The 14,518-nt window shown below is 47.6% G+C and overlaps 1 protein-coding gene across 1 annotated transcript in view; it reads left to right on the top strand.

Annotated features, from left to right (window-relative positions):
• LOC146193454 (uncharacterized) overlaps positions 1 to 13,696 on the top strand; it is a 127,172-nt gene extending 113,476 nt beyond the window's left edge. Inside the window, exons 35-39 of the mRNA XM_084600555.1 lie at positions 1,023 to 1,554; positions 2,106 to 4,523; positions 8,788 to 8,835; positions 9,684 to 9,822; positions 12,372 to 13,696. Of these exons, the coding sequence (XP_084456681.1) occupies positions 1,023 to 1,554; positions 2,106 to 4,523; positions 8,788 to 8,835; positions 9,684 to 9,822; positions 12,372 to 12,591 (3,357 nt within the window). The 3' untranslated portion in view covers positions 12,592 to 13,696. The remainder of the gene's footprint in view (positions 1 to 1,022; positions 1,555 to 2,105; positions 4,524 to 8,787; positions 8,836 to 9,683; positions 9,823 to 12,371) is intronic.
• Positions 13,697 to 14,518: the final 822 nt, after the last annotated feature.

The raw sequence follows: 14,518 nt of genomic DNA, 5'->3' as shown, positions 1-14,518 counted from the left end.
GATCAGCAACAGTGACACAGAAGAAGACAAAGTGGTAGCAACGATTGATGCTAGAATAAGGTCGGCGTTGCTGTGTTTCTGTGTTTTGCGTGCTGTGCCAGCCTGGACTAACCTTGCCACGTATCAATATGTACGTGAACGAGAACCTGGAGCCAGAGACAGGAGCCAGTAGCATTATCGCATCATACCCTCAGTGCCTTCCCCCCAATTTTAGCACTAGGTAAATTCTCCTGTGCTTTGCTTTCTGTGTGGCTCGGATAAGAAGCCAGCAGAGTAGGGCACTAGCCTGCAGTGGCCTTTTCAAAAGTTACGGTAATGGTACCTTGTAAAATGAATTCTTTGCCAGCTGCAGTCGGCTCATCAACAAAATTCTAAGTGATGATTCATGCATGCTAATACCGTACGCACAATCCCAGGTAAGGAAGCATGTATAACTAACCTTTTTTTGGAATAACTGTTGCAGTCTTCCTGGCATTCTCGCTATAGTAGTTGGGGTCTTTGTGCAAAGTTTACATGTAAAACCTTGCCCCTGGCTTTCTTTCTTTGTGCGAAGTAGCAATTGGACTTCAAGGTTTTCTATGCAAATTATTTTTATTAATGAAGCTTCAACAAATAACTGTTACAAGTGGGTTCAATTAGTTGGGGGAGTAGCCCCGCCATGGTTGGTGGTACAGTGGTTAAGGCGCTCGGCTACTGTGCTCGAGGACGTAGGATTGAATCCCGGCTGCAGCGGCTGCTTTTTAATGGAGGCGAAAAGTTAGGCATTCGTGTGCTGTGCAATGTCAGTGTACATTGAAGAACCCCAGGTGGTTGAAATTGCCAGGTGTCTCTCATAGCCTGAGTCACTTTGTGACCTTAAGCCTCATAAACCAAATCAAACCTAATCAGTGGGGCGGGGGGGTCAAATTGTGGGCAGTGTCAGTGATGAGCTTTTAGTCTTAGTTTTCCTTAGAACTTGCATATTTCTTTCTTACCTATCCCAGCATTGAAAGCAGTAACATTGCAAGGAGTGCCCTTTTCAGGAGGAGCCGTCAGATGAAGAGGACCTGGATGGGACGCCACTCATGGACAGCTCTGAGGAAGCGGTGCCTAGAAGCGAGAGTCCGCCACAGTGCCCACCACAGGAGGACGGTGTGAGCAGAGGATGTGTTGTGGGGCCACCCAAGAGAGAGGAGGAGGAGATCCCCAGCTCTGCTGCTGCTGCACAGTTTGGCAATGCACAGACCAGTGCTGCACATGTGGGCCCTGCCCATTTTGCCTCTATAGAAGTCAGCACCGCGCACTTTGGCCCCACGCAAATCAGCACTGCTCGATTCAGCACCTTAGAAGTTAGCAGTGCTTATTTTCAGACACCTGCTGAAGAGCCCACTCTCCTGTGCGATGACGATGGCACTGAGCTCGTAGAAGACCCACCAAGCAGAGCGTGTTCTCAGGCATCCACAGTGTCCCTGCGTGTGCCAGAATTTGCTGTCGGGGAGGAAGAACAGACCGCTGCTGGTCAAGAAGGCGAACCTGTTATTGAGCAGCACACAATCATCATCAGTGCTTCTGAAGGTGAGCGAGTTTCAGCAGTGTTTTCATTCATTGGCAAGATTTAGTAAATGTTTTTGTTTTCTTTTCTTTTGTGCACAAAAACAGAATGCTGATCTAGTTGCAGCTCTAGAGTTTCAGTGCAGTGCTCTGTGTTCCTGTCCTTACGTCATTTGAGCATGAGTTTTTAATCTTTTGTTAACCTCTATTAAAACCATAAGCGTTTCTTCCAGGAGGGCTGGGGAATTTCGTATGTTCCTGATTCCATTCCATCCTGCCTAATAAAGAGCGTGCAGGTGCAGACCCTCTTAGTAGATACCTAAACTCTACTAGTAATGACCGACTGAATTGTGAAAAGGTTTGCTGTTTTCAGTTACAATATAAAAATCGGATAGAATCTAAAGCGAGGGCTGAGGCACACATGGCAGCAAGGGCTTGGGGAACCCCAGAATCTGTCCAAGGAATCATAGAGTTCGGTAGAGCACTGATTGAAAGCCGCTATTTTAGAGGAAGTTTGTTGCATTCTGGTCGTTTCTTTCTTCTTTTTGAGCTGATAGTTACTTATTTGTTTTCAGCCTCAGAAAGTGAAAAAGAAGAGGAGGAGGAGGAAGATGTTGTCATTTTGTCAGATACCTCCTCAGAGGCGCTCTTGGAATTGCAGCCCACTCATGTGGAAAGCCCAGGGGCCAGCTGGTCGAGAAGCTCTGGCACCAGGGAGACTGAGGCACCATTAGCCGAACTCAGGAACATGCAGCCTTCACCATTAACCGAACCTCTCGAAATGGCACGTGGGCCCTCTGCAGGGCTGATGACGCCAGCAGGAGCCGACGTAGAGCATGTGCAGGTTGAGCAGTCTCTTCCCAGTGATGCCTTTTGCCCTCTGGAAGGAGGAGATTTGACCCCAAGCTCCGACAGTTGCCACCCAGAAGATGCTCCGATTACCCCGGCAAGAGATACCCACTTCGACGAGGATGAGCCTGTACCGATTGCCGAGACCTTCAGCTTTGTTCCCGCTCTAGACCAGAGTCCTCTTATTGAAGCTGGTGGAGGAGTCCCGTTGGCGACAGAAAAAGATCTATCTGGCGCTGGTAGTATTTATCGGCCTGTGGTTCTGGTCGCACCATTGGATCACTCGCCACCACCAGCTGATGCAAGAAGAGTACAAGACATGCCTCCACATCTATCTCCACCGGCAGCAAGCTCAAAGCAGTCACCTCCGAAGCGCGGTTTACGCAAGACTGGGCGCGATGAAAGTGACTCAGAGAAAGCTGAAAAGGCACCTGAACATTCAGGTGAACCACTCTGGTGGCAGAATATTGTGGCATCTTCCTACAACCTTAGGGAAAGGCGCAAGTCTACTTCAGATGAGAAAGAACGTGGTTTGCCAACGGTGACACCGCCACGTGCATCGCGAAGGAAAAGTGGGTCTGTGCCACCGCCTCACAGGTCGCCAGTTACCCCGACCAAGACCAGGCGCAGCCAGGAGCCAAAAGAGAGCCCCACAAGCATGGCGTCGCCAGCACGGAAGGCAAGGGCTGCCAGCGAGGAACCAGTGTCAGCACATAGCCGTGCAAAGAAAACATCTCGGGGCCCTTCCAGAGGGACGACCCACAAGGGAACAGGTACAGTCAGCCCCAAGCAAGCAACACCCAGTCCAGGACTGAAGTTGGAGATGCCTAATCCTAAGGGAAGAAGTGAAACGAAAACCACTTTGGCATCTGCACAGAGTACTGGCAAGAGGTTGTCCACACCCAGCCCTCGTAAGAAGTCAAAAACGCCAAGTCCAAGAAGGGCAGGGGTATCCAGGGGTCAGTCTGCAACGCCCAGCCCGAGACGGCAGCCGCCTGCCAGTGCAGCAAAAGTGTGTAAAGAGTCCAAGAGTCCTGCAAACCAGGAGACAACACAGGAGGTGAGGGGGCAATCTCGAACAAGCAGAGCCCGGCAGAAGGCACCAGTGACGCGCAGTCCTCAGAAGCAGACTGCTAAGACACCGAGCCCTGAAAAGGAACCGCGTGTGCGCAGTCCTACCAAGGACAAGACTTTGAGCCCCGAAAAGAAAACAAGAGCACGACAACGTTCTTCTTCGGCAAGAGTGCAGGAACAACTGCGAATACCTAGTCCCATTAAGGACGAAACACCACTGAGTAAAAAAAGGGGCAGGAATGCAGGGAGTTCCTCTTCTGCCCGTGCTGTACAAGAGCCAGCACTAGCAGAGCTTCGACACAGCTCTCATCTGGCTCCAGACAAGAAAGAAGCTCCCAAAGAACAAGTGTCACCCAAGCGTAGTTCCCGCAAGCGAACTGCCCGAACACCGAGTCCTTCTCGAGGATCCCCCATCATGTCCAGCCCTGCCGAAGAAAAAGCACCAAGTCCTGCAAAGAAATTCACATCTTTGAGGCTGCGTTCCTCTTCTGCAGACGTTAAAGAACATTCACCGGAGCTGGGTTCCAGCAAAGATGACGTGCCTGGAAAGAAGGCAGATGGCAGGACATCAAGAACACCGAGGCGTACCCCTGTGAAGATGCCTCTGCCTACGTCAGCCAGGCGCAGTTCCCGCCTGACACCTGACAGGCAACAGGACGCTGAAGGACGAACGTTGACGCCATCCAGGTTAACTGGTTCTCGGCGCAGATCTTCCTCGGCAGCTAGCACCCAGCATGCCCTCGAAACAATCGCTGAAGATGATAGTGCTGGAAGTGATGCAGAGACAAGTCCTCGCAGGGGAAATAGAAGTCAGTCAGCCAAGCCCAACCAAAGCACACCGCAGAAAAGGGTGCCTCTGCGCCGCAGCCGTCGGGTCTCTGGCTCCACAGCACTGGACACAATCGCTGAAGTGCCCGGTGCAGAAGCAGAGCTAGCCTCAGCAGTGCCCCGCAGCCGAGGCTCTGCTAAGCGCAAGGCCGGGGAAGGCACAGAGCCTTCGGGTAGAGGTGGGAAGTCCCCGCCACCTGAGGAGGAACCAGCTTCAAGGAAACGGGCCAAGAAACCAGCTGGTGAGCTACCCCCACTTTCTTGCATGCCATGTCCCACTTGTGACACTTGTCTTCATGAGTGGCCATATTGCCATGCTGCTAACGTTCTGCCAGTGCCACTGTCTGGCTGAACTTCTTTTCTTTGCACCAGGCTAGTCTTCGCTTACTTGTTCGTGCTGAGTAGGCACCTCTGAAAGGATTAGCTGTCCACTCAGCTATGCTCTGACTGTCATGTCATTGGGCGAGAAAGTGGGCCCCGTCTCAGACTTTATTTCAGGCTGTGAAACAAGTTTTGTTCGTCTCGTAGGTTGTGCCTCAGGGCAATGCACGAGTATAGGTTGCCATTGTTATGCATCATCTGTTTTTGTTTTGCCCGACTTTTACCATTTCACTATGCTTGCAACCTTGGATTCCCCATTCTGTATTTCTTATGTTAAGTGAACAGATGCTTGTGTGCATGAGCGGTGGTAGTTTGTGTGATTAGCACATGCTGGTTATTACGGGCTGTAGTCTTGGAGTATGATATGCCCACACAAATGACATTGCTCTCAAAACATTGATGAAGCTAGCAGCTGTTCTATGAAAAACAGGAATCAAGGCTATTCAGCAATTTAGCAGGGGTGCAAGCATGAAGTTCAAGACTAACCTCATGGCTTATGGAGCAGACACTGACACAGTTACAAAAAGAAAAGGAAGGTTGGATTTCATCAAAAGTAGTCAGGTGCAAAAACATGTAGTCATATGGTACCATGCATAGAGCTTAAAGGTGATACATTAGGGCATCTTTGATACATTGTCAGTTCTTATGATTTTTCAATCCACACTTAAAAAGTTACAGGCAATAAAAATTTCCCCTGAAGTGGCGGCATTTTACCTGCGGTTAATGCCTTCCAATCAAGCTGTAAGAATATTTAGGTGTTGACACTGACCACCCGTCGCTGCGGACAGTGCACACGGATTGTGTTCGCCCTCTAGTACATGCACTAAATGCAGCGGCACTTCGGTACTGCGTCGGTGTCCATTCGCTTGCGGCGCATGTGGCTAAGCGGCATGGCTGGCTTTCGGTGCTGTTTTAGGCTCTGTTTGTCCGTGTTTTACGCTGCTGGAGTGCATCACAAGATGTTTATGTTAGGTTCCGAGTTTCCACGTTGTGGCAGGCAGTGTGCGTGAACAAACGTCTGCTGTAACTAGTTTTCTGTGTTGTGGTTTGGGACCAGCCTCAGTGGTCGTTGTACAGTGTCAATCACACTAAGCGGGAACACGGCCCCACATGGCCACGCACGTGCGGAGCATTATTGCACTCAAGCCAGCAGTAACTTCACGCCAAACCGTGGACGTTGACACGAAGCACCACTTTGAGGTCACCCTACTCGTGCGCCACTCTATCAATTTGGGACCGGGTTATGCGCAATGGCACAAATCACGTACGTGGCCACGTGGACCCGTGTTCCCACTAAGTGTGAATGACCCTGTACAAGCTCACATTGTGGTGCGGGCCGACATCACGGCTTGTGTGTTTGGTGGCTGTGATTTGTTGGTTGTCACGTCCCTTAGAAATCCAACCAGGTCTAGAAGCTGACCAGACGGTAATATTGGTAAGAGGTGCTCATACCCAACTGCAGATAGGGCTACCAGAGTTGTCCTGATCAAGTGTCAGTTTTTAAAACTCCGTCGAACCCTGCTCGCCTGGAACTGTGGCGCGGGGAGTCTCCAGAACAGATAGCATATAATAACTGAGCGACCACGGCTGTGCAAAGCACTTTCCCAAGCATATGATATCAAAATAATTTTACGCAGAGTTCATTGGCAATGTACTTTTAAATAACCCAGGAAGAAACCGCTGCTGTCAGCGAATGCTATGCCCAGTATTTTTCCCATGTGTCCGAAATATCTGACTAAACAGACAAGTTCAAGAAAGCCTTCTAGAAAATGACAGTCTGCAGACACATGCGCCAAGCAAGTGGCCCGCAGCTGCCAATGTCATTCTGCCCTCGGACAGTATGACATCAAGCCATCAAAAGAAACTGTGCACAGGTCTACGTCATGCATGTCAGCTAATCAAGGAACATGTCCTTCTTCCACCATTAAGCTTGATGGCGCTTCCTCAAGTGCAAGCTTTGTCCTCTTCGGTACGGCTGTTTCAGCTGCAGTGTAACAAAAAGATATAAATTTTACTGTTGGAAGTCCCGAAGCGACTCATGGGCGTTAATGGACGCAGCATCGAAGGGGAAAGGATCAAAATTAGGCCACATGGGATTCTTCACAGCACACGGGCACCTTTTTCATTGTTTCGCATTTTCCGGCTCAGCACTAGAGCTCCCTGATCACTAAGGTATCCTTGGGCTTAAAATTCTTGAAGTCGCGAGGTCAGGGAATGAAACAGAAGCTGCTAATGGCGCTCTGGGTCCTGTTTTTATACGAAAGAGACCACTTTTCGAAGAAGCATCTGCATAGACACACAAGGTGAGCATGCCATGGCAGTGAATCGGTTAATTTCGCTTGGCGATCTCACGGCCAGTTTCCACTCACTGTACATTTTGATGCCACAAAACATGGTGGTATGGAAGGCAGAAGATTTGCCGATAACATTTATAACAATACGTAGGTGCATAATTTGCGGGATTCGAGAATGCTGGATGGAAAATTTCGTGGCCCCCCCCCCCCCCCCCCCCAAAAAAAAAATTTATTTGCATCAGCAAATAGCTTTAACAGGAACTGAAGTTATCCTCAACTGGCATCCGCTAATTCCATTTCAGAGTCGGGCATTTTACATAGAGCACCGCCCAGCGTCGTTAGTGTTCTCGTAAACGATGAGCTTGGCAGGAGAAATGCAGCGGAATTCAAGCCATGATTTTCGCATCGCATAGCAAATAGTGAACTGTCCACTAAAACGTCGCAGATGCAAGCTTGGTTTCTTTTTGGTCCCAGCACTCGCACATAGAACTGTGAAGGCATACCGCTACACAGCACAGCAGCACGAGTTCTATTCCTGGCAGCGGAGGCAGTTTTTCTGATACAGGTGAAATGCAGAAATGCCTTTAAAGGTTCTGCCCATTAATGGACCTCGGGAGGCTGAAGTTACCCATATTCTCTATACAGCAGACATCTCACAGCGTCGGCTCATTACGCTGATCAAACGATGTTTTAATGCGCACTTTGACCCAATTGTGGGAACAAGTGTGTTGAGGCCCAGCTTTTATATTTAAGAGGTGGTGTAGTTAACTCATGCCTTAGCGGTTGTGCGGTTGAAATTAAGAAAGGCATTTGTAATGAATGTTTTTCAATATAATGTTCCGAAGGATCACGAGGCCACATTCGTGCTGCTGTTCCATCCATTCGTGCAGTCCCAGCAAGTAAATAACAAAGTAGCCGAAAATTATTACATGTGTGACGGCAGTTTAAATCCTTCTGAGCCCTTGTTGCACTTATCAAAGCGCACGTAGACACCAGGGTACCGTACGATCCCGCTACACCTGCATTACGGCCACCGCAGCTCTGCGACTGGTATAGGCCCCGTGGTGTGGCGCCGTCTATCCACGTTCAAGAGAAGCACATGGAGCTACGAACAAGATCCAATCACGCTGCCAAGTGTAGTGTCAGCACTTAAATATATTCTTACACTGTGCTTCCCAGTAATGCTATTTCTTACATTCTTTCAAAATTCTGACAAGTCGTACAAATATGTTCAATGAGCAGTCGTGCACTTTGAGAGGTGAAGTAGTGCAGGTTTTTGACTGAGTAGACACTAGTCAGATACTCCACTCCTTTATCCCGAGTTGCCACACTGCTTTTTGCCAGAGTGCAGTACATGCTCACCAGGCCTCAGGATTTTTGTTTCTGTATGCACAGAATATAGGACCCATGTTGATGCAGCAACAGAGGCACTTGTTGTCATTTTTTGTTTACATAGAAAAACTAGAGTAGAGCTTGAGCTCAAGCTTCCCTCATGACAGGAAGCAAACCACCACCATTTTGTTGGTGCTGGCCCCGCCACAGTGGCTTGGTGGTTAGGGTGCTCAACTGCTGATTTAGAGGGCACGAGTTCAATCCTGGCCGCAGTAGCCACTTTTTTTGAGCCGAAAAGCAAGGCGCCTGTGTACTGTACAACATCAATGTATGCTGAAGAACCCTAGGTGGTTGAAATTTCTTTAGCTCTCTACTACGGCATCCCTCTTAGCCCATGCCATTTTGGGACGTTAAAACCTATAAACCGAATCCTTGTCAAGATTGAGACGTGCCCCACTTTCTTGAACATTTGGTTACTATGCTTACCTTTCAATTTCAGATGCTGAAGGATTCGAGGTTTTTGAATCTAAGAAACCTACTGATAAAGGTCAGTCTAGGCATCATAGCATTTTCTTGCATGATGCTTTACTTTTGCCTAAGAGAATGGCAGTCTTTTTACCTCTTGCAACTATATTATCGGTACTCCTTAATAGCCTTACTTGTGTTAGAACATTTCAAACAGTGCAGCGCAATTTATGGCAGACATATTTATAACTGACAAGTGCACAGTGAGATTTACTCCTTGGCATTAAAGAACCCAGGTGGTCGAAATTTCTGGAGTCCTCCTCTACGGCGTCTCTCATAGCCTGAGTCACTTTGGGACGTTAAACCCCACAAACCAAACCAGTTGTCATTGACAGGTGAATCTCTCCTAACAAAAAAGTAATAAATTGGAAATGGTTTGATGTTTATAATCTTTATTCCTCTACTTCCTGAAGTGAAATTGCATTCTGCGTGCTGATTTTGCTGCAAACTGGGGAACAAGTCTGTAGGGCCTTGTAAATTCATGCTGCCTTGAGCATGGCTCACTGACAAGGCAGGAAGTAGGTGCAGAGGGGGTGTCCTCGGGGGTGGTGTAAGATGCACAGGCTCAGCTCGGTGTGCCTCTTTTTGCAGCAGCTTGTGAGCGCTGCATTTCATCTCGGCTGAAAGGATGCTACCAGCTCACAGCTTTCAGTTTGCAACAAGTGCACCAGCATCTGAACAGCCCCGGAAATTGCATTGCTGTGTCAGTTTTGGCGACCATGGTGGAAGCACTTTGTCATGCAGAGCAGCTTGCCGGATCACTTAAAAAGCTGTGTGGCCGCTGCTTGGCATGAGGGATGTTGAGTGGCATTCTCAGACAGTTATAGCAGGTTGCTTCGACATAATTCGGGCCGGGCGTGTGAATCGCAGGCTCCAAGACGACGAACCCAGCTGCGGGCCTCTTTTCTCCACCTGTCACGCGGCACCGCCAGATGCAAAAAGTTGAGGGGAAGTCTTCTACCAGTGCCAGGTCATCCCAGCCAATGAGCAAGGAGGACACGCCCAAAACGTGAGACTTGCCACATTTTCTTCTCGCCCTTTCTTCCATGGGGCTAATTTTGCTGCCTTCTTGGGACCCTTGGTAATTAGCCCAACGTCCCACGTTCATGCCTGCTTCTCCGTGGAAGCAGTGTTGCATGCATGTTCGTCTCCTCACATTCTGAAGTGGAGGAGCATTCTGCACTGAGGACGGTAGTGGCATTTTGTCAAGAATGCATGGCCTATTCCTGCCTACTGCTTGCACTCACTCATGCACTTATTTGCTTATGTGTCACAGAGTATGCTACAGGATAGTTAATCTACCTTGTGCTTTTAATGAAGTGAGCCAGTGCACAGTGACAGCAGGTTGTTCGCCGCCTGTCAGATGTTCCAGCCAGGTTGATGCACACTGTTACGCACATTTAACACTGCATCAGAAAAACTGCCATGTGTAATAACGCAACTGCTCCTGCATGCAGGCTGTGCCGCCTGCCAAGTGGTACTGAAAAGCCTCAGAGTGGATGAAATATGCTTCATTGGTAGACTGCAGAATAGGCTGTGCAGTTTTCCTCCTAAGAGATGAGGCAACTGGCATTACTGCCATTACCATGGTGAGCATCCTGGCCACCTTAATGCCGACTGCAGTGAATGTTTGTTTGCTTCGACACCGTTGTGCGAATTTAGAATTGGCTTGGCAGGCAGTGCATGCACCTTCACCACCGACGAGGGTCAATGTAAGTTACCTGCACGCTTGCCGCTGTTGTCGCTATCCGCCGCTTTGCAGGCGATTCAGATTTGTCCATGGCAGATGAGTAGTGATTTTGAAGTTATTAATACAATATTGTTAAAGGCCTTGTTCACCAGGAAATACGGTGTCGGCGGCCATCTGCCAACATTGCCGTTGTGAGCTTAAAATCGCAAGCATAGCGCTGGCAGGCGGTAGCTGGCAGCTAACATATGACTGCGCACTCACTAGACATAGGGTTCCCTGACATCACATTTGGCAGGAGCTGCCAACTCTGGCCTCTCCTTTCACATAGGAGGGATTTTAAATTAACGGATTTTAAATGTACGTAGATCATTTGCTTTTAAATGCAAAATCAGCACAGCCTTACTTACTCCTCATACAGTTTGGTTAGAGTGGCGCTTTATATGTGGGCTGGTATATGCCTGCGCTACGGCGTCATACCCTTGAAGGCGGAAATTAAATAAATGTCCCCCATGATTTTTTTTTTATTGCCATTGCCATGAGCAGACACAAACTGAGACAAGACTGTTTCTCCTCCTTTACCACAGATTTCTTTCATGGATACACTAGCTGGCAAAGGTCATTTGCTGCAGAATCCCTTTTTTAGCGATGATCCTTCTTGGAAATTGTGTCGCAGTTGCCTTGTAAACCCTTCGGACTCAGCTAGTTCCTAGTCCAGGTGCACCGAAATGAGTCACTGCATTGTGAAGCAAAGCTTCACAATGCAGAGATATATTGTCATGCTGCAAACGCGTGCGCCTTGCGAGCCTTTGTCCTTGAGTATGTGCTGCAACTTCACCAGCAGCTCAGAGAGACTGCATGAGAAATGCATAGGTGGAAAAAAACAGGACACATGAAGACAGATGGCAAGGTCAAGCATAAACTTTGAACTGAGGTTTACCAAGCCTCCCTTAGCGTGCCTAAGGAGTACCTTTTTATGTCTGCATGATGCACAAAAAAAAAAAAAATCAATTCCACCTCTCACTTGGAAAGTGTATTCAGATGAAATGAAAAAACCTCAAGAACCAAGGCAGACATTTCTCTATCTATAAAGGAAGCTTATGAAGGAGCACTTGGTTGTTTCAGTGAACACTTCCAAAAATGTGCTTATGTAGGCGTTTGAAATAAAAGATGTTTTTGGTAACAAACTTCCAGCTGTGACAGGCATAGTCTACTACAAAAATTCCTAAAAACTCTTCTGGAAGTACAGCGAATTAACAAAAGCTCACTTATTAACTTTTTAAGTAACCCACTTGTGAACTGCTGCTAAGACTATGTCAAATAAATTTTTAAAATTAACAAAAATGAATTCTTTAAAGCTCTGCAGCATGAGAAAAATCTGCCCCCCCCCCCCCCTCCCCCCTCTTCTTCCCAGAAAGAATTGAATGGGCAAGATGCCGCCTAAAATGATGTGAAAATTCAATAAAGAGTCCTCTTGTTTATTTTCCTGCATATGATACCTTTCTAGTGGAAATCTGGATGCCTTATTCTTTTTCATCGCTACTAGTTTCAGCGTGAACGGCCAAATTGTGGCGCTGCATTCAGCTGAGTTTGCCGAGAGTGTTTACTAGAAGCATCTACGCTTATTATAACGTTTAGCCTCTTTGCAGAACTCTTGACATCATAAGTAACCCTTCTTTTGCTTTCTGCTGCAGTATTTGCCCTCCGACCCAACCTGGCCCGTCTTGACATTGTTGCCAGAAGCCCTTGACTGGAATGCACTTGACCTCATGTCTGCACTGCATGCATGTGCATTGAACACAGGCGTTGAGCGTTGTTGTGTGCTGTTTGTGCCGGACAAATGGGCTACAGACTTGGACGGCCTATTGCAGGAAGCAGCAGAGGCGCGTCGTGATAGTGCCCGTGCTCTCGCGGACGCCCAACACCGGCAGAAGAGCGGCTGCAAGCAGCACAAAATTCCCAAGGACGCCCAGGCAGCCAGTGGTTCGTTACAAGCTCAAGCTGAAGCAGCCAACAGTTCCAGTTTACCGAGCGACCTCCTCACCATCCACCAGGACTTCTAGGACTAAGAGAACAAAAGAGGATGAATAGTGTGACCATTTTATTTTGAGAATCTTGCAGATTGCTGCCACATACTCGTGGACCAAATTAGGCTACAGCAGGAGCATATTGTAGACATGCAGCCTGTGTATGGCCTTGAGTGCTCTCTTGTAAAAAAAGGCTTTGATTCGCGAACGGATTTTAAATGTACGTAGATCATTTGCTTTTAAATGCAAAATCAACACAGCCCTACTTACTCCTCATTGCAAAAAAAAAAATTTCGCCGTTCAAGCAGTGTACTTAGTTATGGAACTCCACGTTTCAGGTTGTTTTCCCGGCATTTGTGTCTCAGTGAATGCCAAGGCAGGCTCAGTGGGAGCTGGGTTTTTTAGACATTGGTTTCAGGACCCTGTTAGGGCCGAACATGGCAGTTGGGCACCGAGCAGTTAGTTGCACCACGCTTCACACACAGCTGGAAACTGAACATAGAAGTGTCTGCCCCTAGGTTGGGGCTGCTTGAAGTGACGAGTGGGAGGCATCACTTTCAAGGGGTGTGTTGCCATTGAGAGTTACCGAAGCAGGTACTGAGGAAGCTGTTTTCAGGGTTAGCAGTTAGAACTGTTTGGCTCATTTTTCTTTAAAGGGAGAAAGCAGCATAGTAAGCAAGAACAAGGGCTTGTTTTGTTGTTCTTCTTAACTTTCCTTGTTTATTGCACTGCTTTCTCTCTTCAGAGCTGTGTACCTTCGTCCTTACCTGGTTTTGTTATTACTGCTTTTCACACCGCCGCTGCACTTTGTGATGCTTATTTGCGTGCCATCAAATCGTGATGAGATGCTCTTAGTTTTTGTGTGTTTGTGAGTTGTACATGGTTGTCGTAGTGACTGCACGTGACAAAATCATTCTAACAAGAAGGGGGTGCTGTGATTGATGGCAGGGTTAGTACAGGCAAACATGGCATTTTGATATTGGTGGAGATTTTTTTTCCTACTTTAAATGTCACCTTCATTTTTTCACTTTTAGTTTTTAAGAAATAGTGCTTACAAGCTGAGAGGCAAAAACCTGGAAGGTGTGGCAATAAAGCTGTTTGCCTATTCTCGCATGAAATTTGATAAAATTTGATGTACATATGTAATAAATTCTGTTGATATCACCATGTGGAACCTGGTTTCATTGTATACCTATATATATCATACTTTCAAAGCTACAGTAGTGGCAATTTCTACTGGTCAGTTTGGTGCAAGGTGCTGAATTCGCACCAGCGACTGAACCTGCCTTGATCAGCTAAACACAAACATGCACGAAACTCGATGGAAGCTTCCATATGCCATTGATTTTGGAAGTCTGGCGTTCGTACAGACATTCTCACTTGATGTCTAGTCATGGTGCTGCATTTTTCAGTACACAATCAATGACAACTGGAGCTGCAGCACAATGGCTGTGAGTGCATTTTCTGCATATGTATGCATACGGCTTTGTCTAAAGAAGGTCCGTTCAAAAAGCCACACTACCTGAACTGGTTTTTCCAGTGCTGCATCTCACCATTTCAGTGGCGCAATATGGTGCCCTCTGCATGACTCCATTCATTTCAAAAAGTTCAACGACGGTTCAGTTTACGAAAAAATCATATGGAAGCAGACGACAACTTTGCGATGATGGCTTGAGCATTGTAATAGACGACGAAGGAACTCGAGCTCATCCACTCGTCAATGAAAATGGTACCTCGAGTTTGCCCATGAAATGGCAGCGCATGCTTCACACCACGTCTAAAAAGTAAACTTGTATGTGGCGTTATGCAAGCGGACACTTAGTAGTGGTCGTCAGTAAAAGATGTGTGCTTTCACGCCAGCTGCCACTAAATACACATGCATAGAGTCCAATTCATGGGGACACTTCATTGTGATGTGCTACTTGAAAATTTGCACACAATTGGGGATGTTGGCACCAGTTAAAGTGAGCAGCACACAGCCATGTGTTGGT

The sequence above is a fragment of the Amblyomma maculatum genome, chromosome 4 (assembly GCF_055883805.1).
Source record: "Amblyomma maculatum isolate TAMU_Amacu chromosome 4, ASM5588380v1, whole genome shotgun sequence".
Taxonomy (NCBI): Eukaryota; Metazoa; Arthropoda; class Arachnida; order Ixodida; family Ixodidae; genus Amblyomma; species Amblyomma maculatum.
This window is presented reverse-complemented; position numbering and strand designations above follow the sequence as displayed.